At 42.2% G+C, this 23,744-nt stretch overlaps 1 protein-coding gene across 1 annotated transcript in view; it reads right to left on the bottom strand.

The window, feature by feature from the left end:
* NSD1 (nuclear receptor binding SET domain protein 1) overlaps nt 1-23,744 on the bottom strand; it is a 679,701-nt gene that overhangs the window by 174,298 nt on the left and 481,659 nt on the right. Inside the window, 2 exon segments of the mRNA XM_053719266.1 lie at nt 7,641-7,797; nt 10,307-10,486. Coding sequence (XP_053575241.1) covers nt 7,641-7,797; nt 10,307-10,486 — 337 coding nt within the window.

The following is a 23,744-nucleotide window of genomic DNA, read 5'->3' as shown; positions in this document are numbered from 1 at the left end:
CCATAGTGAAAAAACACCTAATATCTCCTCAGCCCCAGTGCCTGCAAAGAAGGTGCTGTCTAAATTGTCCTCCTCTACAAATAGGAGTCTCTATGTCCCATAAATTAAAGTGCTCTACTTCTTCTGAGATCTTACCCCAGACACAGAATAAAAAGTCAGCACTTACCTTTTAATTCTGCCCGACAGCAAGGCAGCTCAGCAGGTTTAAGAGGTCCTCTCCCTCCCATAGCCCTGTGGAAAAAGATAAAGCCTGAGTAATCTTACTTAGGCCATCATGATTAGGGCAGCATAAATGTATGGGAGGCACAGTGAGAATTATGTCCCACAAGTTCCCATTGCTCTAAAGCCACCAAAAGCTCTACTGTAGAGACTGATATGGACTACGGCTACACCCTAGAACAAAGCAGCACAATCTTGTACTACTTTAAAAATAATACACTCTTGATTGAAGAATCTATACTAACACATCAGTTTACCTCTAGGCTCTTCCGATCACTAACATAGGTAACAAGAGAATGATTGGAGTGGGAGGGAGGGGAGGAGCAATTTAACAGCGCTGCTGTGGTGCTCTTTGCCTCCTCCTGCTTACCAGGAGGTGAATATCCCATTAGTAATTAAGATGATCCGTGGACTCATTGTGTCTTAAAAAAGACAAACACACAAGATAGTGTGTAAATAATGTACACTTTACAAACTTACACAAAATTGTCCACCACTAGATCAGAAAGGCCAAAGTCTAATTGCCTAACTGCCAAACCAACAAATGTAGGGCTTGTTTATGCTGCTGAAAAAGCAAACAATGAATCAGCAGGGTTGGTCCTTGAAATATGTAACTAGAAACTGAATTAAGCATATCTTGAACAGTAAGGTACAAATCACCATTACCCTACCCTTGCTAAGTAGAGAAACATTTTATAGAACGGACTATAGGAAATGGAGAGATTCTTGCCAGTTGAGGCAGCCCCTAACTGCTGGTTCCCAGCTGTTAATATAATTTTGCCTACTGCAAAGAGAGCCTGGCTTCCTGCATCAGAGAAAGACATTGTGAGTGCCTTATTGCATTCATGGTTGTGAAAAAGGATATTCACTTTCATATCCAGAAAACAATCTTGAAAATGAAGAGTTGACAAGCAAATTTTATTTGCTTCGTATTGTAGTCTAACATTATCTCGTGCTTTATACGTTGTCAAAGTGAACTTTTTTTTCTTTTTTAAACATGTATGCAGTGTAAAAAATGTACATTTGTCTCCTCCTAAACGCCAAACTCTATATTCAACATTGCTTTTTAAGTTAGTTGCAAATATTTGTAAACTTGTGCATTATTTTTTTTTTTATGTAGCTTTAGCACTAATACCATGAGGCCTTTGTCCAGGACGATTACTGAGGAAATGAAAGAACCTCGATTTAATAAATTTAATAAAATTATGTATGTCAATACACGATACATAGACCGAAGTAAACCTTTAAATGAAGAGTTATTTCACTTTTTAAACAGGGGCTAATCTAAAGGATACAGAGATACTGAGCCAGTTCACATACAGTATTAAGAGGATGCTTTTGTTTTTCTGCAAACTTTGTTCTCTGCAGAACCACAATGGCCAGTCTATAACTTTGTTAATGGACTAAAATAAAAACAGAATTTATGCTTACCTGATAAATTACTTTCTCCAACGGAGTGTCCGGTCCACGGCGTCAACCATAACTTGTGGGAATATCTCGACCCCCACAGGAAATGGCAAAGAGTACAGCAAAAGCTGTCCATATAGTCCCTCCTAGGCCCCGCCCACCCCAGTCATTCGACTGACGGACAGGAGAAAAAACAGGAGAAACTATAGGGTGCCGTGGTGACTGTAGTTAAAGAAATAAATTTATCAAACCTGATTAAAAAAACCAGGGCGGGCCGTGGACCGGACACACCGTTGGAGAAAGTAATTTATCAGGTAAGCATAAATTCTGTTTTCTCCAACATTGGTGTGTCCGGTCCACGGCGTCATCCATAACTTGTGGGAACCAACACCAAAGCTTTAGGACACGGATGAAGGGAGGGAGCCAATCAGGTTACCTAAACGGAAGGCACCACGGCTTGCAAAACCTCTCTCCCAAAAATAGCCTCCGAAGAAGCAAAAGTATCAAATTTGTAGAATTTGGCAAAAGTGTGCAGGGAAGACCAAGTCGCTGCCTTGCATATCTGATCAACAGAAGCCTCGTTCTTGAAGGCCCATGTGGAAGCTACAGCCCTAGTAGAGTGAGCTGTGACTCTTTCAGGAGGCTGCCAATCGGATGATGCTTTTCAGCCAAAAGGAAAGAGAGGTAGCAGTAGCTTTTTGACCTCTCCTTTTACCAGAATAGACGACAAACAGAGAAGATGTTTGTCTGAAATCCTTTGTTGCTTCTAGATAAAACTTTAAAGCACGGACTACATCTAAATTGTGTAACAAACGTTCCTTCTTTGAAACTGGATTCGGACACAAAGAAGGTACAACTATTTCCTGGTTAATATTCTTGTTGGAAACAACCTTTGGAAAAAAAACAGGTTTTGTACGCAAAACGACCTTATCTGCATGGAACACCAGATAGGGCGGAGTACACTGCAGAGCAGATAACTCAGAAACTCTTCTTGCAGAAGAGATAGCAACTAAAAACAAAACTTTCCAAGATAACAACTTAATATCTATGGAATGTAAAGGTTCAAACGGAACCCCTTGGAGAACTGAAAGAACTAAATTTAAACTCCAGGGAGGAGTCAATGGCCTGTAAACAGGCTTGATCCTGACCAAACCCTGAACAAAGGCTTGAACATCTGGCACAGCCGCCAGTCGTTTGTGTAACAAGACAGATAAAGCAGAAATCTGTCCCTTTAGAGAACTCGCTGATAATCCCTTATCCAAACCCTCTTGTAGGAAGGAAAGGATCCTGGGAATTTTGATCTTACTCCATGAGAATCCCTTGGATTCACACCAACAGATATATCTTTTCCATATTTTATGGTAAATCTTTCTAGTTACAGGTTTTCTGGCTTGTACCAGAGTATCTATCACAGAATCCGAAAACCCACGCTTAGATAAAATCAAGCGTTCAATTTCCAACCCGTCAGCTGGAGAGAGACTAGATTTGGATGTTCGAATGGACCCTGTACCAGAAAATCTTGTCTCAAAGGTAGCTTCCATGGTGGAGCCGATGACATATTCACCAGGTCTGCATACCAAGTCCTGCGTGGCCACGCAGGAGCTATCAAAATCACCGAGGCCCTCTCCTGTTTGATCCTGGCTACCAGCCTGGGAATGAGAGGAAATGGTGGAAAAACGTAAGCTAGGTTGAAGGTCCAAGGCGCTACTAATGCATCCACTAGAGTCGCCCTGGGATCCCTGGATCTGGACCCGTAGCAAGGAACTTTGAAGTTCTGACGAGACGCCATCAGATCCATGTCTGGAATGCCCCATAATTGTGTCAACTGGGCAAATATCTCCGGGTGGAGTTCCCACTCCCCCGGGTGGAATGTCTGACGACTCAGATAATCCGCCTCCCAGTTTTCCACTCCTGGGATGTGGATCGCAGATAGGTGGCAGGAGTGATCCTCCGCCCATTTTATGATCTTGGTCACTTCTCTCATCGCCAGGGAACTCCTTGTTCCCCCCTGATGGTTGATGTAAGCAACTGTCGTCATGTTGTCTGATTGGAATCTTATGAATCTGGCCTTTGCTAGCTGAGGCCAAGCTTTGAGAGTATTGAATAGCGCTCTCAGTTCCAGAATGTTTATCAGGAGAAGAGATTCCTCCCGAGACCATAGACCCTGAGCCTTCAGGGAGTCCCAGACCGCGCCCCAGCCCACTAGACTGGCGTCGGTCGTGACGATAACCCACTCTGGTCTGCGGAAGCTCATTCCCTGGGACAGATGATCCTGGGTTAGCCACCAACGTAGTGAGTCTCTGGTCTCCTGATCTACTTGGATCACTGGAGACAAGTCTGTATAGTCCCCATTCCACTGTTTGAGCATGCACAGTTGTAATGGTCTTAGATGAATTCGCGCAAAAGGAACTATGTCCATTGCTGCAACCATCAATCCTACTACTTCCATGCACTGAGCTATGGAAGGTCGAGGAACAGAGTGAAGAACCTGACAAGCGTTTAGAAGCTTTAACTTTCTAACATCTGTCAGGAAAATCTTCATTTCTAACGAATCTATTATTGTCCCCAAGAAGGGGACTCTTGTCGACGGAGACAGGGAACTCTTTTCTATGTTCACCTTCCAGCCGTGAGATCTGAGAAAGGCCAGAACGATGTCTGTGTGAGCCTTTGTCTTTGAAAGAGACGACGCTTGTATCAGAATGTCGTCCAAGTAAGGTGCCACTGCAATGCCCCTTGGTCTTAGAACCGCTAGAAGGGCTCCGAGTACCTTTGTGAAAATCCTTGGATCCGTGGCTAGTCCGAATGGGAGAGCCACAAACTGGTAATGTTTGTCCAGAAAGGCGAACCTTAGGAACTGGTGATGATCTTTGTGGATAGGAATATGTAGATACGCATCCTTTAAATCCACGGTAGTCATAAATTGACCCTCCTGGATTGAGGGTAAGATCGTTCGGATAGTTTCCATTTTGAACGATGGTACTTTGAGAAATTTGTTTAGAATCTTTAAATCTAGAATTGGTCTGAAGGTTCCCTCTTTTTTGGGAACTACAAACAGATTTGAGTAAAAACCCAGACCTTGTTCCACAATTGGAACTGGGTGTATCACTCCCATTTTTTACAGGTCTTCTACACAATGTAAGAATGCCTGTCTCTTTATTTGGTTTAAAGATAAGTGAGACATGTGGAACCTTCCCCTTGGGGGTAGTTCCTTGAATTCCAGAAGATAACCCTGAGAAACTATTTCTAGTGCCCAGGGATCCTGAACATCTCTTGCCCAAGCCTGAGCAAAGAGAGAGAGTCTGCCCCCTACTAGATCCGGTCCCGGATCGGGGGCTGCTCCTTCATGCTGTTTTGGTAGCAGCAGCAGGCTTCTTGGCCTGTTTACCCTTGCATCGGTTTCCAAGCTGGTTTGGTCTGCAAAGCATTACCCTCTTGTCTAGAGGCTGCAGAGTTGGATGTCGGTCCGTTCCGGAAATTGCGAAAGGAACGAAAATTAGACTTATTCTTGGCCTTGAAGGGCCTATCTTGTGGGAGGGCATGGCCCTTACCCCCAGTGATGTCTGAGATAATCTCTTTCAACTCTGGTCCAAAAAGGGTTTTACCCTTGAAGGGGATATTAAGCAATTTTGTCTTGGAAGATACATCCGCTGACCAAGACTTTAGCCAGAGCGCTCTGCGCGCCACAATTGCAAACCCAGAATTTTTCGCTGCTAATCTAGCTAACTGCAAAGCGGCATCTAAAATAAAGGAATTAGCCAACTTAAGTGCGTGTATTCTGTCCATGACCTCCTCATACGGAGTCTCTCTATGGAGCGACTTTTCTAGTTCCTCGAACCAGAACCACGCTGCTGTAGTGACAGGAACAATGCACGAAATGGGTTGTAGGAGGTAACCTTGCTGAACAAAAATCTTTTTAAGCAAACCCTCCAATTTTTTATCCATAGGATCTTTGAAAGCACAATTATCCTCGATAGGAATAGTAGTGCGCTTGTTTAATGTAGAAACTGCCCCCTCGACCTTAGGGACTGTCTGCCATAAGTCCTTTCTGGGGTCGACCATAGGAAATAATTTCTTAAATATAGGAGGGGGAACAAAAGGTATGCCGGGCTTCTCCCACTCCTTGTTCACTATGTCCGCCACCCGCTTGGGTATAGGAAAAGCGTCGGGGTGCACCGGAACCTCTAGGAACTTGTCCATCTTACACAATTTTTGTGGAATGACCAGGTTGTCACAATCATCCAGAGTAGATAAAACCTCCTTAAGCAGTGCGCGGAGGTGCTCTAATTTAAATTTAAATGTCACAACATCAGGTTCTGCCTGTTGAGAAATTCTACCTGAATCTGAAATTTCCCCATCTGACATAACCTCCCTCATGGCCCCTTCAGAGTGGTGTGAGGGAATGACAGAACAATTATCATCAGCGCCCTCCTGCTCTACAGTGTTTAAAACAGAGCAATCGCGCTTTCTCTGAAATTCAGGCATTTTGGATAAAAAATTAGCTATGGATTTATCCATTACTGTCGCCAATTGTTGCATAGTAACAAGCATTGGCGCGCTAGAAGTACTAGGCGACTCCTGCATGGGCAAGACTAGTGTAGACACAGAGTGAGATGAAGCAGAACTATCTTTACTCTCCTCATCTGATGAATCATCTTGGGCAACCTTACTATCTGTGGCAGTACTGTCCTTACTTTGTTTGGACGCTATGGCACAATTATCACACAATTTGGAAGGGGGAGACACATTGGCTTCCATACATACAGAACATAGCTTATCTGAAGGTACAGACATGTTAAACAGGCTTAAACTTGTCAATAAAGTACAAAAAAACGTTTTAATTAAAACCGTTACTGTCTCTTTAAATTTTAAACAGGGCACACTTTATTACTGAATATGTGAAAAACAATGAAGGAATTGTTAAAATTTTACCAAATTTTCACCATAGTGTCTTAAAGCATTCAAAGTATTGCACCCAAATTTTCAGAGCTTTAACCCCTCTACAGTCCCAGCTACAGCCTTTGCTGCGACTTTACCAAACCCAGGGGGGAATACGATACCAGATGAAGCCTTCTAGGAACCTTTTCAACTACTTTCAGATCCACACACATGCAGCTGCATGTCCTGCTCTCAAAAGTAACTGCGCAGTAATGGCGCGAAAATGAAGCTCAGTCTACTACAGTGAAGGCCCTTCCTGACTGAAAAGGTGTCTAAACCAGTGCCTGACGTTAAAAAACGTTCCCCAAAGTTTATAAATGTGAAATTCAACCTCAATCTGAATAAAATGCCCAAATAAAGCAATCGATCTTGCCCATAAAAGTGTCTACCAGTTTTATAGCCCATATTAAGCCCTTTATTCTGTTTGAGACTAAGAAAATGGCTTACCGGTTCCCATGAGGGGAAATGACAGCCTTCCAGCATTACACAGTCTTGTAAGAAATATGGCTAGTCATACCTTAAGCAGAAAAGTCTGCTAACTGTTTCCCCCAACTGAAGTTAATTCATCTCAACAGTCCTATGTGGAAACAGCAAACTATTTTAGTTACTGCTGCTAAAATCATATTCCTCTCACAAACAGAACTCTTCATCTTTTTCTGTTTCAGAGTAAATAGTACATACCAGCACCATTTCAAAATAACAAACTCTTGATAGTAGAATAAAAAACTACAACTAAACACCACATACTCTTAACCATCTCCGTGGAGATGTTGCCTGTGCAACGGCAAAGAGAATGACTGGGGTGGGCGGAGCCTAGGAGGGACTATATGGACAGCTTTTGCTGTACTCTTTGCCATTTCCTGTTGGGGAAGAGATATTCCCACAAGTTATGGATGATGCCGTGGACCGGACACACCAATGTTGGAGAAAAACAATTTTTTAGGTAAATCGTTTTAAGCTAATGGACAGGTAAAATTATTAAAATTTTTTTTTTTTTTTTAAAAAGGGCTTCAACATTTTTAATTTGGTGCATTTGTCATGCAAAGACTAACACAACGCTACAGGGCTTTGTGCTTTACCTGTATCTTCCCACCTTAACCCACACTATCTCCTTATAATGTGGCTTTTTGCCAGCTTTACAGTCATTGCAGAACCAGCTCCCCTCTGGCATATCTATGTTTAGACATTCTCTGTGAAAAGCAGCAGGACATGATTCACAACATAGGAGGCTTCCACCTGTTATGGAGACAAAAATCACATGCATAGAATTTTACCATTTGATAAAGACACAAACGCACAATTTACAGAAATCAGTAATACAGCATTATTTTTATACAAAAGTTATTCTAGATTATTCTAAAGCTGGAATTTAAAAAGGGACATTCATCAAAGTATCCTCACTAGATGTTTAACCATTACTAAGGAGATAAAACAGTCAAAGACAAGCACAAGGTGTGCAGCTCCATATGTATGCAGTCCTTGATTGACTTACTTAACTGTATCCAAAAGCGCAGTCAGTATATGCTCATCCGCAGCAGCACAGGAAAGTTTTAACCGCTTGGCACATAATTAACCCCTTCACTACTGGGACATTCACTGAAAATCTGGTCCAAAATGTCAGATAATTTTTTGCATTTTTTCTATCACTCCATTTAAACAAATATTTTTTTCAATTTACCTGTGAAAACTATATATATATATATATATATATATATATATATATATATATATATATATATATATATATATATATATATATATATATATATATATATATATTTTAAGTAGACAACTTAAGGTATTGATCTAGGCCCATTTTGCTATATTTCATGCCACCATTTCAACACCAAATATGATCATATAAAAAAAAAATTGTTAACTTTTTCACAAACTGTAGGGTTCTCACTGAAATTATTTACATACTGCTTGTGCAATCATAGCACAAATTATTGTATATAGCTTCTCTGGGATTCCCTTTGTTCAGAAATAGCAGACATGCATGGCTTTGCATAGGGTTTTGGTAATCAGAAGTATGGTGCGCAGATGAAGTTAGCATCCTTCTATTATTCCCGGCAATGAAGAGGTTAATCAGGTAGCTTGTAAGGTTAATTTTAACTTTAGTAGAGATTACCCTCCCACCGACACTTCCCACCCCTTGATCCCTCCTAAACAGCTCTCTTTACTCCATCACCCCTCACTGGTCACCCCCATCTTAGGTACTGGCAGACTTTCTGCCAGTATAAAAATGTAAAACTTTTTTTTTTTTACTAAATATTTTTTATATTTACTGCAGTGTAGGATCCCTGCCCTTACCCTCCAACCTCCCTGATTCTTCCCAAACAGCTTTATAACCCAACTACCTTCAACTATGTGTGCCATCATAGGTACTGGCAGCTGTCTGCCAGTACCTATAAAAGATTATTTTTATTTTTCTGTAGCGTGTATTGTAGGGCCCTCCCACTCCTTCCTCTGCCCACCCGCCTCCCAGATTCCCGCCGGCACCAACAGAGGCTTGTTACAGACGGTGACACACACACAGTGTCACTGTCTAATGATCTGGCATCTGCCTTTATGTGAAAGAGGAGCACTGATTATGCTCCGGTTACATATGTGGGCAGATGCCTGGAGCTTAGAAACTCCAGCTCTTGGCTGTGTGTATATATACACACATACATACATATATACATATACACATATATATACACATATACATATATACATATACACATATATACATATATATACATATATACATATATATATATATATATATATACATACATACATACACACACACACATACACACACAAACACATTCCAGCACACAGCAAACTTCCTGCAGCTCAGACGTATATATACACACATTGTGCGGTACAATAAGCAAAGTACCGCACAACGCATATATACGTTGGATTGGGATAAGGGGTTAAAACACGGAGAAAAAAATAATACAGTACTGAAAATTTTTTAGTTTTTCACTAAAATGCCCCTTGATTATTTGTTAGTGTAATAAACAGCAGAAATCTTAGTCTACACCAAAATTACTATATTTGCTTTGAACCATATAGCTATAAATTAAATGATACTTACCCAAAATGACACCCACTCTACTGTCGTTACCCAGTTGATATGCCTGTATACAGTAGAGAGCCCATCCAGTACTGTACTGAACAGTAGAAGATATACTGAGGGAATACATGAACATGGCCAAAAAGGGAGGAAGCTAAAGGACTAGACCCTGCAACACCTATGGCAGGCTTGTAACCACAACTCCAGCAGGAGATTAACATTGCAGTGTCAAATTCTCTTTTATCCCACTCTCTTCAAAGTTTCCCCTTATGAGGGGACACAAGATTAAAGATCCTTCTTCAATTAAAAATTCCCCAACAACTCAATCTTTACCTGTTCCTGGAGAGGCAAAGAAAAAGACTGGAAGGTAAAGGAAAGTGGGAGGGATAAGAAAATTCTTGGTCTATGGTGTCTGCCTCCTCCTGGTGGCCAGCTGATGAATTCCCAACAGTAAGGAATCTTGGACTCTCACCACCTTAAGAAAATGGCTTTAATGCAAACAAATAAGTAAACTGTATATTTAACTATGAACTAGGGGACAAGAATAGTTGTATACAAAAAAGTATCTACAGTACAATGTTTTTTGCTTCTACGATGAATATATTTCATTTATCAGATTTATCTACTGAATGAGATCTTGAAGTTAAAGCTTGCTATCTCATTATCCAAACTTACCTTCAGAGCACACAAAACACCAACTAACATTAACATGTTCATGATTCTTGCAACCACGGCGAGGTGTAAAGTGGTTAGGGCAAATAATGCTGTTGGAGGCCAAGGTTACTGTCCCTGCAGCCAAGCAGAAATCATTTGCATGGTAAGCGACTGGGCACCGCACACATCTCATCAGACGACCTGACAACAACAAAATGAATAGCCTATATAACAATGTGTGCAAATAAGTTACTGGGATTTTTAACAATTATAAAAAGATTACTTTCTGTGAACTCTATATCAGTAATATACAGACTAAGGCAGCAGTGCCCAGTCTTTTAATTTGACAGACCAGAGTGGATTTTTCGCCCCGCCCCCCCCCCCATATCAGGGAGCCAGTAAGCATACTGAAGAAATTCTAATTAATGAAAATAAAATACACTAATCTATATAGACAGACTTTAAATGACTAATAATTTAACAAGATAAGTACTAACTACCCTACATATACACAGACACGCAAACCCAGAAACACACAATGAATCATCACTCTGAGGGCAGGAGTAAGTTGTAGAGTGTTGTACTGCAAAAGGGGAGATGAAGAGGAGCTGTTGGGGGGCAACAAGGCTTACAAAGGTTACCCTTAAAGAGGCATAAAAACCAAATTTTTTCTTTCACGATTCGGGTAAAGCATACAATTTTAAATAACTTTCCATTTTACTTCTATTATCACATTTTCTTTGTTTGATGTTATCCTTTTTTTAAAAGCTGGGTTGTAAGATCAGGAGTGTGCAGGTAACAATATTCTACATAGCACTAGATGGCAGCACTTTTTCCTGTCAGGTAATGCTTCAGGCATGTACACACTACCTACCTAGGTATCTGTTCAACAAAGAATAACAAAGCAAGTTTGAAAACTTAAATTATGCTTACCTGCTAATTTTCTTTTCTTCAGATGGAGAGAGTCCACAGCTGCATGCATTTATTACTTTTGGGAAATAAGAACCTGGCCACCAGGAGGAGGCAAAGACACCCCAGCCAAAGGCTTAAATATTCCTCCTACTTCCCTCATCCCCCAGTCATTCTGCCGAGGAACAAGGAACAGTAGAAGAAATAACAGGGTGAAAAGGTGCCAGAAAACTAAAAAATAAAGACACCCCACAGAAAAAATACGGGTGGGGAGCTGTTGACTCTTTCCATCTGAAGAAAAGAAAATTATCAGGCCCGCAGATAGTCTGAAAGCCTAACAAGAGACCGCAAGCAGACTCACTGAGCCAACACTCCTCCAGGAGAACCGTCGCCCAGCAGGCAGTCCCCACACAACCCTTCCTAGTACAGTACCAAAATCCCCAAAAGGGAGAGAGAACAAGGGTAAGTCAAAGGAATACCCAAAAGGTACAGCAAAATCCATAAAGGAAAAAAACCCCTTCAAAGGAAAGCTTAGTCCACAGAGACCCGAATGGATCCCGAGAACAAGGGGAGACGCGCAACCCACAAGGAGCAACCGGGCATAATCAAGGAGAAGAAACATCTCCCAAACATCGTGCAACAGCACGGAAAAAGACAGCTGAAGACAAAGTCCTTAAAAACGTCAGAACTCAGACTGAGCAAACAGAAAATTACAAGTAGCAAACTCAGAATAAACATCTTAGTCCAGTAACACGCCACCATCCGTAGGAAGACAGGGAGAAAACCATATCCGTAAGGAAGAAGCGGCCGAACGAAATAGATTGCCCAACCTCCAAGACAGAGGACACTCTCCAATCCAGGCCAACAAGCCTACTCACAGATCACAAAGGGGGAGAGGCACAGAACCTCTAAAAAAGGTCCACAGTCAACCCCAAGACATGATGAACAACAGATCTCAGATCCTACACCTAGCCGGACCAGCCCAAGCAGCGGCAGATCTGAAAGAAAGGGAAACTAAAGGAACCCCAAGACCGGCCCCCAAAAGGGCGGAAGAATGGACACAGCCACTTCAATCTAAAGACAATCGAGCAGGCGATAGACCCAAGGGATCTAGCAAAGCCACCCGACTAAGTCTCAATGTGGAGCCAGCAGCTCCCCAGATGGAAAGGAACAACTCAATGAGCAGCCCAATCCCCGAACCAGATAAAACATCTGCTCCAACCTCCCGAACACAGGAGAGGCCCCTAAAAAATGAACCACACTTCCGTAAGGTGGACACCGAGTCCCCTGAAGAGGAGAGTGTCGATAAACACCTGCCCATAAGAAAGGAAGTCATAGGAAGAACCGAAAGGACACAAGGCCACGTCCCTGATGAACACAGAGGAACCCCCTTAACACACCATCATGCTAGCAAACATACCAGGCGCAAAAGTGACAGCTGAGCAACTGCAAACCTTCCGTTTGCTAGGCAGGAAAGTCCACCATCAGGTCATGTTATTTGGCTGTCCCAAGGGGACCGTATCATCAGGCACAAGACAAGCCCCAAGGAGCCCCAGCTCTCAGTAAATCTGGCCAAGTGGTAAAACAGAACAGCCAGAACAAGGGCTAAGCCCAAGTATCCTGGAAACTGGAACCCCCAGGTCAGTCCTAGGATCATAAGGTCCGGTAACATCCCACAGCGGGATCCACAAAGAGAAAACGCAGAGTAAAACCTTTGACCACCAGAAAATCAGGACAAGAAGTCAGGGCCCCACAAATGTTTAGATTAAACAATCTTCCAGAAACATAAATTCCTCGTCTGATATAAAAAAACAGACCTCCCAGGGAAAAATCCAGAATAACCTGGATAAGAGCAAGAAGCCATTTTAAGTCCCGACCCAAAGGGAAGAGACCACCCCTTGCAGGAGCCCAACACTCCAAAGAGCCAGGGCCATAAAAGGACACTAGAGCTAACAGGCGCCCAAGCAACAATAACATGATTGTGCTTTAAAAGTGCGGCTAATCCCCCTTAAAGGACACAAGGCGATGCTCATTTTATCAACCTCGGAAGGAGGAAAGGCTGAGTAGACCTCGCCGGGGATCGTACTAGCAACCCTCAGTTGGCAACAGTACCGAGCAGCCCCAGAGCATTAGTATGCTAAGCTACCTGTCCAGCTAGCCACAAGCTCGAGACACAAGGGGAACAGTGAGGAAAAGTCACCTGAACAGAGAAACATCAAGCCTTCCCATCACCTCAGATTCAAAGTCAGAGCGACAGCAAAACATGGGTTTGGATGCCACCTGGATGACAACACCTGAACCATAGGAGTGGAAAACCACTAGGACCTCTTCTATCCCAAGGAGGAGATGCAGAGCATTCCCAACACCGGAGAAAGGACCCCTAACCGGAAGCCCAAAAAGACCCGTCTAATGTCCCGAAAAAGGAACAACCAATTCCCAAAGGGAATCCAAGCCCCCCGAAGGAGACTCATCCACAAGGAGAAATGGACAACATCCACAAGGTCACAATGAAGAACCACTAAAGGAACAAGTCCAAAAAGGACAATTTCCTAAAGCAACACCGCCCGACCGGCGGAAAAGAGGCGCTAAACCCTCTAATTTTCCCACCACGTGGGAAGGAATACCTTAGGTTCCGAGGGTATCGGAAGTAACAGAGTGATGCAGCAAAATTTACTGACCCAGTCACTAGAGCTACGGCTATTTAGGACTGAAACAATCCCGAGAGCAGCACGGACCCGCAAGTCCTCTTGAGAATGCTTAGCAGAAACTTGTAAAACAAGTAACAAGAAACATAATGTTAAGAGCACTCGCACCCCAACCTGACCAGCAAGGTATAATAGGCGCCATGTGTCTGAATAAGCAGCGAGACAGAAGATCTAAACCCAAGCAGGACAAGCCTGCAACCAGGGTCATAACTGCCGAGCTGGCTAAACCCGCCCTCAGAGAGGGAGAAAGAAAAAAGGCAAACATGGGACTAACATGTACCGAAAAACTTCCATAGAAGTAAACAGCGAGTATCGATCCCAGAGAAAGTTCCCGCAGGAAACATAGTATGAAAAAGAAAAATACACTTTACTCTAACCGGATAAAATAAAAAGACAGGCAACCCGAGGGTTAACGCCCAAGAGGAACAGAAAAATCCGTAGGACCAGCCTAACGGATACCCTGTTTTTCCAACAAAACTGGGAAGGATCTCGATAACAAGACTTAGAGGAGATTACTTCAACCCCCCATGTCTAACGAGGTGAGCCATTCAAAGGAGAAGACTAATGAGTCCCATAATCAAGAAGGATAGGGTCCCCAAATAGCTCAAAAACGTGACTGAATAGAACACGAAGGCGAGCCAGTCTGTAACGAAAGGCACAACACTCAGGAACAGTTACACCCACAGGGAACTGCCCATGCCCTCCTGTGGCCGAGAGACCTGGGGCAATCACAATTGCAAAATAACATCTGGACTTTAAAGACGCTCAAGCTTCAAAAGCATGTAAAAGCAAAAATGTGCCACAACCTCCGGGGGGAACAAGCCACCCTCCGAGGAGGAAAAACATAACCTGGGTTACCCGCATGTGTAGTAGTAGGGAGCAGTAGGGAACTCGCCTCCCGGAGGACAGGACCTCACGAGGCGGATGGCTCAGCAGTCCCTTGAATCCCTGAGCCCGAGGAACAAGGCGCTCTAGAACGGCCTAAAGAACATAACTGACTCACCTGAGTCAATGGGGCCAATTCGCATTCTTCACAAATTGAAGAATCTAAATCAGAAAGTTGAACGATCTCAACATCAGCATTCTCCATAACTGGATAAAGGATACCAAAAAATTGACTAAACGGCACCTGACACCCACAATGGCTGGGGCACTCACCACCTCCTATGAACCAAACACCAGTGGACTAGAATTCTCTTTCGCCACACAGTCAGGAATGCGGAAATGGGAGACCAGAACGTAAACAGGCTCGGTCCCAAGGTGAACCGTACAGTCCAAAGAAAGTGCCCCCGACCGTAAGGTCGCGTCACTTCAAAAGGCTGTTATGTTCCAAAAGCCACGAGCCCAGTTAACACTACACATAAGCAGATTGAATCACATAAACATGATTAAAAAAAACCCTGTTCAATAATCCCCCTCAGAAGATATTAACCCTTGATTCCAAGATACTAAAGGAGTCCCTGCAGGAATAAATGAGTAAAATGAAACGATCTTACCTGAATCTAAATTAAGTAAAATGAAACTATCTTACCGGAATCTACGCCGTGAAATAGAACACGGCCCTTCAAGTGTGACAGATAGTAGCCTCGCCTCCGCCATGGACTTGAAAGAAACATAATTTATGCTTACCTGATAAATTTATTTCTCTTGTAGTGTATCCAGTCCACGGATCATCCATTACTTATGGGATATTCTTCTTCCCAACAGGAAGTTGCAAGAGGATCACCCACAGCAGAGCTGCTATATAGCTCCTCCCCTAACTGCCATATCCAGTCATTCGACCGAAACAAACAGAGAAAGGAGAAAACATAGGGTGCAGTGGTGACTATAATTAAATTTTAGACCTGCCTTAAAATGACAGGGCGGGCCGTGGACTGGATACACTACAAGAGAAATAAATTTATCAGGTAAGCATAAATTATGTTTTCTCTTGTTAAGTGTATCCAGTCCACGGATCATCCATTACTTATGGGATACCAATACCAAAGCTAAAGTACACGGATGATGGGAGGGACAAGGCAGGGATTAAGCGGAAGGAACCACTGCCTGAAGAACCTTTCTCCCAAAAACAGCCTCCGAAGAAGCAAAAGTATCAAATTTGTAAAATTTTGAAAAAGTGTGAAGCGAAGACCAAGTCGCGGCCTTGCAAATCTGTTCAACAGAGGCCTCATTTTTAAAGGCCCAGGTGGAAGCCACAGCTCTAGTAGAATGAGCTGTAATTCTTTCAGGGGGCTGCTTTCCAGCAGTCTCATAGGCTAGGCGTATAATACTCCGAAGCCAAAAGGAAAGAGGTTGCCGAAGCTTTTTGACCTCGCCTCTGTCCAGAATAAACGACAAACAGGGAAGATGTTTGACGAAAATCTTTAGTAGCTTGTAAGTAAAACTTCAAGGCACGGACTACGTCCAGATTATGTAAAAGACGTTCCTTCTTTGAAGAAGGATTAGGACACAATGATGGAACAATGATTGATATTCTTGTTAGAAATCACCTTAGGTAAAAACCCAGGTTTGGTACGCAGAACTACCTTATCTGCATGAAAAATCAGATAAGGAGAATCACATTGTAAGGCAGATAGCTCAGAGACTCTCAGAGCCGAGGAAATAGCCATCAAAAACAGAACTTTCCAAGATAAAAGCTTAATATCAATGGAATGAAGGGGTTCAAACGGAACTCCTTGAAGAACTTTAAGAACCAAGTTTAAGCTCCATGGGGGAGCAACAGGTTTAAACACAGGCTTAATTCTAACCAAAGCCTGACAAAATGCCTGGACGTCTGGAACTTCTGCCAGACGCTTGTGCAAAAGAATAGACAGAGCAGAAATCTGTCCCTTTAAGGAACTAGCTGATAATCCTTTGTCCAAACCCTCTTGGAGAAAGGACAATATCCTAGGAATCCTAACCTTACTCCATGAGTAATTCTTGGATTCACACCAGTAAAGATATGTACGCCATATCTTGTGATAGATTTTCCTGGTAACAGGCTTTCGTGCCTGTATTAAGGTATCAATAACTGACTCGGAGAAGCCACGCTTTGATAGAATCAAGCGTTCAATCTCCATGCAGTCAGTCTCAGAGAAATTAGATTTGGATGATTGAAAGGACCTTGTATTAGAAGGTCCTGTCTTAGAGGCAGAGTCCATGGTGGAAAGGATGACATGTCCACTAGGTCTGCATACCAGGTCCTGCGTGGCCACGCAGGTGCTATTAGAATCACCGATGCTCTCTCCTGTTTGATTTTGGCAATCAGTCGAGGGAGCAGAGGAAACGGTGGAAACACATAAGCCAGGTTGAAGAACCAAGGCGCTGCTAGAGCATCTATCAGCGTCGCTTCTGGGTCCCTGGACCTGGATCCGTAACAAGGAAGCTTGGCGTTCTGGCGAGACGCCATGAGATCCAACTCTGGTTTGCCCCAACGATGAATCAATTGAGCAAACACCTCCGGATGGAGTTCCCACTCCCCCGGGTGAAAAGTCTGACGACTTAGAAAATCCTCCTCCCAGTTCTCCACGCCTGGGATATGGATTGCCGACAGGTGGCAAGAGTGAGTCTCTGCCCAGCGAATTATTTTTGAGACTTCTAACATCGCTAGGGAACTCCTGGTTCCCCCTTGATGGTTGATGTAAGCCACAGTCGTGATATTGTCTGACTGAAATCTGATGAACCTCAGTGTTGCTAACTGAGGCCAAGCCAGAAGAGCATTGAATATTGCTCTTAACTCCAGAATATTTATCGGAAGGAGTTTCTCCTCCTGAGTCCACGATCCCTGTGCCTTCAGGGAGTTCCAGACTGCACCCCAACCTAGAAGGCTGGCATCTGTTGTTACAATTGTCCAATCTGGCCTGCGAAAGGTCATACCCTCGGACAGGTGGACCCCAGACAACCACCAGAGAAGAGAATCTCTGGTCTCTTGATCCAGATTTAGCAGAGGGGACAAATCTGTGTAATCCCCATTCCACTGACTTAGCATGCATAATTGCAGCGGTCTGAGATGTAGGCGCGCAAATGGCACTATGTCCATTGCCGCTACCATTAAGCCGATCACCTCCATACACTGAGCCACCGAAGGGCGCGGAATGGAATGAAGAATACGGCAAGCATTTAGAAGCTTTGATAACCTGGACTCCGTCAGGTAAATTTTCATCTCTACAGAATCTATAAGAGTCCCTAAGAAGGAGACTCTTGTGAGTGGGGATAGAGAACTCTTTTCCTCGTTCACTTTCCACCCGTGCGATCTCAGAAATGCCAGAACTATCTCTGTATGAGACTTGGCAATTTGAAAGCTTGACGCCTTTATCAGGATGTCGTCTAGATACGGAGCCACCGCTATGCCTCGCGGTCTTAGAACCGCCAGAAGTGAGCCCAGAACCTTCGTAAAGATTCTCGGGGCTGTAGCCAACCCGAAGGGAAGAGCTACAAATTGGTAATGCCTGTCTAGAAAGGCAAACCTTAGGAACCGATGATCTTTGTGAATCGGTATGTGAAGGTAGGCATCCTTTAAGTCCACTGTGGTTATGTACTGACCCTCTTGGATCATGGGTAGGATGGTCCGAATAGTTTCCATTTTGAAAGATGGAACTCTGAGGAATTTGTTTAAGATCTTTAGATCCAAAATTGGTCTGAAGGTTCCCTCTTTTTTGGGAACCACAAACAGATTTGAATAAAAACCCTGTCCTTGTTCCGTCCGCGGAACTGGATGGATCACTCCCATTACTAGGAGGTCTTGCACACAGCGTAGGAATGCCTCTTTCTTTATCTGATTTACAGATAACCTTGAAAGATGAAATCTCCCTTGTGGAGGGGAAGCTTTGAAGTCCAGAAGATATCCCTGAGATATGATCTCCAATGCCCAGGGATCCTGAACATCGTCGCCGGATAGGGGGCCGTTCCTTCATGCTGTCTTAGAGGCAGCAGCAGGCTTTCTGGCCTGCTTGCCTTTGTTCCAGGACTGGTTAGGTTTCCAGGCCTGCTTAGATTGAGCAAAAGTTCCCTCTTGTCTTGAAGCGGAGGAAGTTGATACTGCGCCTGCCTTGGAATTTCGAAAGGCACGAAAATTAGACTGTTTGGCCTTTGATTTGGCCCTGTCCTGAGGAAGGGTATGACCCTTACCTCTAGTAATGTCAGCAATAATTTCTTTCAAACCAGGCCTGAATAAGGTCTGCCCCTTGAAAGGAATGTTGAGTAATTTAGACTTTGAAGTCACATCAGCTGACCAGGATTTGAGCCATAGCGCCCTACGCGCCTGGATGGCGAATCCGGAATTCTTAGCCGTTAGTATAGTCAAATGAACAATGGCATCAGAAACAAATGAGTTAGCTAGCTTAAGAGTTCTAAGCTTGTCAACAATTTCAGTCAATGGAGCTGTATGGATGGCCTCTTCCGGGCCTCAAACCAGAATGCCGCCGCAGCAGTGACAGGCGCAATGCATGCAAGGGGCTGTAAAATAAAACCTTGTTGAATGAACATTTTCTTAAGGTAACCCTCTAATTTTTTATCCATTGGATCTGAAAAAGCACAACTGTCCTCAACAGGGATAGTAGTACGCTTTGTTAAAGTAGAAACTGCTCCCACCACCTTAGGGACAGTCTTGCCATAAGTCCCGTGTAGTGGCATCTATTGGAAACATTTTTCTAAATATAGGAGGTGGGGAAAAGGGCACACCGGGCCTATCCCACTCCTTACTAATAATTTCTGCAAGCCTTTTAGGTATTGGAAAAACATCAGTACTCACCGGCACTGCATAGTATTTATCCAGCCTACACAATTTCTCTGGCACTGCAATTGTGTCACAGTCATTCAGAGCAGCTATTACTTCCCCAAGCAATACACGGAGGTTCTCAAGCTTAAATTTAAAATTAGAAATCTCTGAATCAGGTCTCCCTGAATCAGAGACGTCACCCACAGACTGAAGCTCTCCGTCCTCAGGTTCTGCATATTGTGACGCAGTATCAGACATGGCTCTTACAGCATCTACGCGCTCTGTATCTCGTCTAAAACCAGAGCTATCGCGCTTGCCTCTCAATTCAGGCAATCTGGATAATACCTCTGACAGGGTATTATTCATGATTGCAGCCATGTCCTGCAAAGTAATCGCTATAGGTGTCCCTGATGTACTTGGCGCCATATTAGCGTGCGTCCCTTGAGCGGGAGGTGAAGGGTCCGACACGTGGGGAGAGTTAGTCGGCATAACTTCCCCCTCGACAGACCCCTCTGGTGACAATTCTTTTATAGATAAAGACTGATCTCTACTGTTTAAGGTGAAATCAATACATTTAGTACACATTCTCCTATGGGGCTCCACCATGGCTTTTAAACATAATGAACAAGTATCCTCTGTTTCAGACATGTTTGTACAGACTAGCAAGCTTGGAAAACACTTTAAAGCAAGTTAACAAGCAATATAAAAAATGTTACTGTGCCTTTAAGAGAAACAAATTTTGACAAAATTTGAAATAACAGTGAAAAAAGGCAGTTACACTAACAAAATGTTTACAGTGTATGTAACAAGTCAGCAGAGCATTGCACCCACTTGCAAATGGATGATTAACCTCTTAATAACAAAAACAGAATAATAAATGACAAAAACGTTTTTTAAACACAGTCACAACAACTGCCACAGTCTACTGTGATTGTTACCCTCCTCAAACACGACTTTGAAGCCTTTTGAGCCCTTCAGAGATGTCCTGTATCATGCAGGAAGAAGCTGATGTCTCTGTCAGTATTTTTATCTGCACAGAAAAGCACTAAAATAGGCCCTTCCCACTCATATTGCAACAGTGGAAAGCTTCAGGAAACTGTCTCTAGGCAGAAATCAAACCAGCCATGTGGAAAAAAACTAGGCCCCAATAAGTTTTGTCACCAAACATATATAAAAACGATTAACATGCCAGCAAACGTTTTATATTACATTTTTATAAGAGTATGCATCTCTATTAATAAGCCTGATACCAGTAGCTATCACTGCATTTAAGGCTTTAATTACATTAATCCGGTATAAGAAGCATTTTCTAGCAAATTCCATCACTAGAAAAATATTAACTGCACATACCTTATTGCAGGAAAACCTGCACGCGATTCCCTCTCTGAAGTTACCTCACTCCTCAGAATATGTGAGAACAGCCATGGATCTTAGTTACTTCTGCTAAGATCATAGAAAATGAAGGCAGATTCTTCTTCTAAATACTGCCTGAGATAAACAGCACACTCCGGTACCATTTAAAAATAAACTTTTGATTGAAGAAATAAACTAAGTATAAAACACCACTCTCCTCTTACGACCTCCATCTTTGTTGAGGGTTGCAAGAGAATGACTGGGTATGGCAGTTAGGGGAGGAGCTATATAGCAGCTCTGCTGTGGGTGATCCTCTTGCAACTTCCTGTTGGGAAGGAGAATATCCCATAAGTAATGGATGATCCGTGGACTGGATACATTTAACAAGAGAAAGAAAGCAGGCAGCGAAGTGAAGTTCGACAACGCCGATTGTGGGAGTTGTTAAAATGAGTCGGGATGGTTTCGAAGAAAGACTCTTCCTGCATCTCTGGACTCTAACTTTCATCCAAGCCCTTTACTGAGAGACTGACAGGATTACTTAAAACTCCCGGCCCATGTCGAAGAGTACTACCTTCCATAAGAGACGAAAACAAACTTCTGACACTTTTCTGCCAACCTCCTGGGACGAAAGGCAAAGAATGACTGGGGGATGAAGGAGGTAGGAGGAATATTTAAGCCTTTGGCTGGGGTGTCTGTGCCTCCTCCTGGTGGCCAGGTTCTTATTTCCCAACAGTAATGAATGCAGCTGTGGACTCTTTCCATTTATGAAGAAAAGAAGTAAATTGGAAAGTTTTTTTTATAAATTGTTTTCTCTATCCAAATAATGAAAGAAAAAAATTTGGGTTTCATGCCCCTTTAAGCTAAGCAAATCTTATATCTTGGTTATGCAAGCAATTAAGAATGAATTATATTATTGATATTATTACAAGACCAGAGACTTAATATTTTGCATAACTTTCTTTTACAACTCGTGTGCAGCCTTAAAAGTACATAAATCACAAGGAGTTAATATACAGAGAAAAAAAAAAAAAAAAAAAAAAAAAGTCTAGATAACTAGCCAATGAGAATGCTAGGTTAGAGACCAGGGTAAAAATGGATCAATCAGATCAACCATATTGACCATAAACAGACCAATGTGCACCCCATCTTCCTCTTTCTTTTGCTGTTCAGCAACAAGATAAGTGTGCAATTATTATTCACTGATATATATATATTAAAATTTTGAAGTTATTGTATTAGTTTTTTCCTTATTTTTGTTATCTTTTCCTGTTCTTATTCTAGTAAATCATATATTATTTATTGTTTTTCCTTTTCCGTTTTAACTTATTTTCCTGTTTGTTTTAAACCCTATTTATTCGTTTTATTTTCTGTTACCTCATTCAAACTGCCGTTTCACAGTCTTTTGATCCGTTTTCTTGCAAGAGACAAAGTTTATCACCCCGTTTTTCTTTACTCTTTACCTTATTGTCGAGTTTTTTCCTCTTCTTCTGGTCACGACGACTGCCGCCATTTTGTGGACGTTTGTTCGTGATGTCACAGCCCGCCTGAAGAGCTGTTGGCGCCGCCTTCTTCTTCAGCTAAAATAATCTTCCTGGTTATTTTTTAGTTTCAGTTTCATTCACTTTCAAATTGTTTCCATTGACATTTATTTTGTTGGTTGTTTTACACGTTATTTTAAAAACACTTGTTTTCTGTCAGAGAATTTTTATTTTTATTCTATTAAATTTCAACAGTTATATTTAATATATTTACTTTTTTCTACTGTTGTTGTTTAGGTGTTTTGCCTTTCAATTTATTTTATTTATATATTTTATTTTCAAGTGTGTTTTATTATTTTATTTTTTAATATGTCTCAAGATAATTCTGCCCCTAATCCCCTGACTGAACAACTGAACAAATGATTGACAACTCTTTAGGTAAATTAATGTCCCAAATGACATATTTAATGGCAAAACCCTCTGCTAAAAAAACAATTAAAAGAAAAGCACCTTCTAGTGCTGTGAAAGCAAGCAAGAAACTTGTTTGTAAATCTAAACATATGTTATCAGAAACTAATATTCCTTGCGGCAAAGGAAGTAAAACATCCGCTAAACGACCCCTTACTCCCAAGGAACATAAAAAGGGAGTTTTAAAATAAAAATCCAAAGTTATTTCCAAAGATGAGGTTTCAGATTCCCCTACCACTTTTAATTCTGACAATTTCTCTGAGGACTCAGATAATTCTAATAATTATGAATCAGATTCCTCCTCTGATTCGGAACCCAAATGTAAAAAATTTAAAAAGCATCCTAAAAAATCAAAACATATTGATGAAGATGAAAGTAATTTTGCAGATGCTTTGGGCAATCCTCGCTTTAATACAGATACTTTGCATCACCCTCGGTCATCCGAGTGGTTCCCCCCATTGAAATTGCAACTTTTGTGGATTTCCAACTTAAAAAAACCCTAAAGAAAAGGTCTAGAAATAATGAGGGCCCCTTACTCCTCAAAAACAGTAACATTATCCCTGACATAGATCCCAAGGTTCTTAAAGGGACACTGAACCCAAATTTTTTCTTTCGTAATTCAGATAGAGCATGCAATTTTAAGTAACTTTCTAATTTACTCTTATCAATTTTTCTTTGTTCTTCTGCTATCTTTATTTGAAAAACAATGTATCTACGCTTTTTTGGGTTCAGAACTCTGGACAGCACTTTATTTTATTGGTGGATGAATTTATCCACCAATCAGCAAGAACAACCCAGGATGTTCACCAAAAATGGGCCAGCATCTAAACTTACATTCTTGCATTTCAAAT

The sequence above is a fragment of the Bombina bombina genome, chromosome 6, assembly GCF_027579735.1.
Source record: "Bombina bombina isolate aBomBom1 chromosome 6, aBomBom1.pri, whole genome shotgun sequence".
Lineage (NCBI taxonomy): Eukaryota > Metazoa > Chordata > Amphibia > Anura > Bombinatoridae > Bombina > Bombina bombina.
The sequence above is the reverse complement of the archived record's forward strand: the minus strand, read 5'-3'. Positions and strand labels throughout refer to the sequence as shown.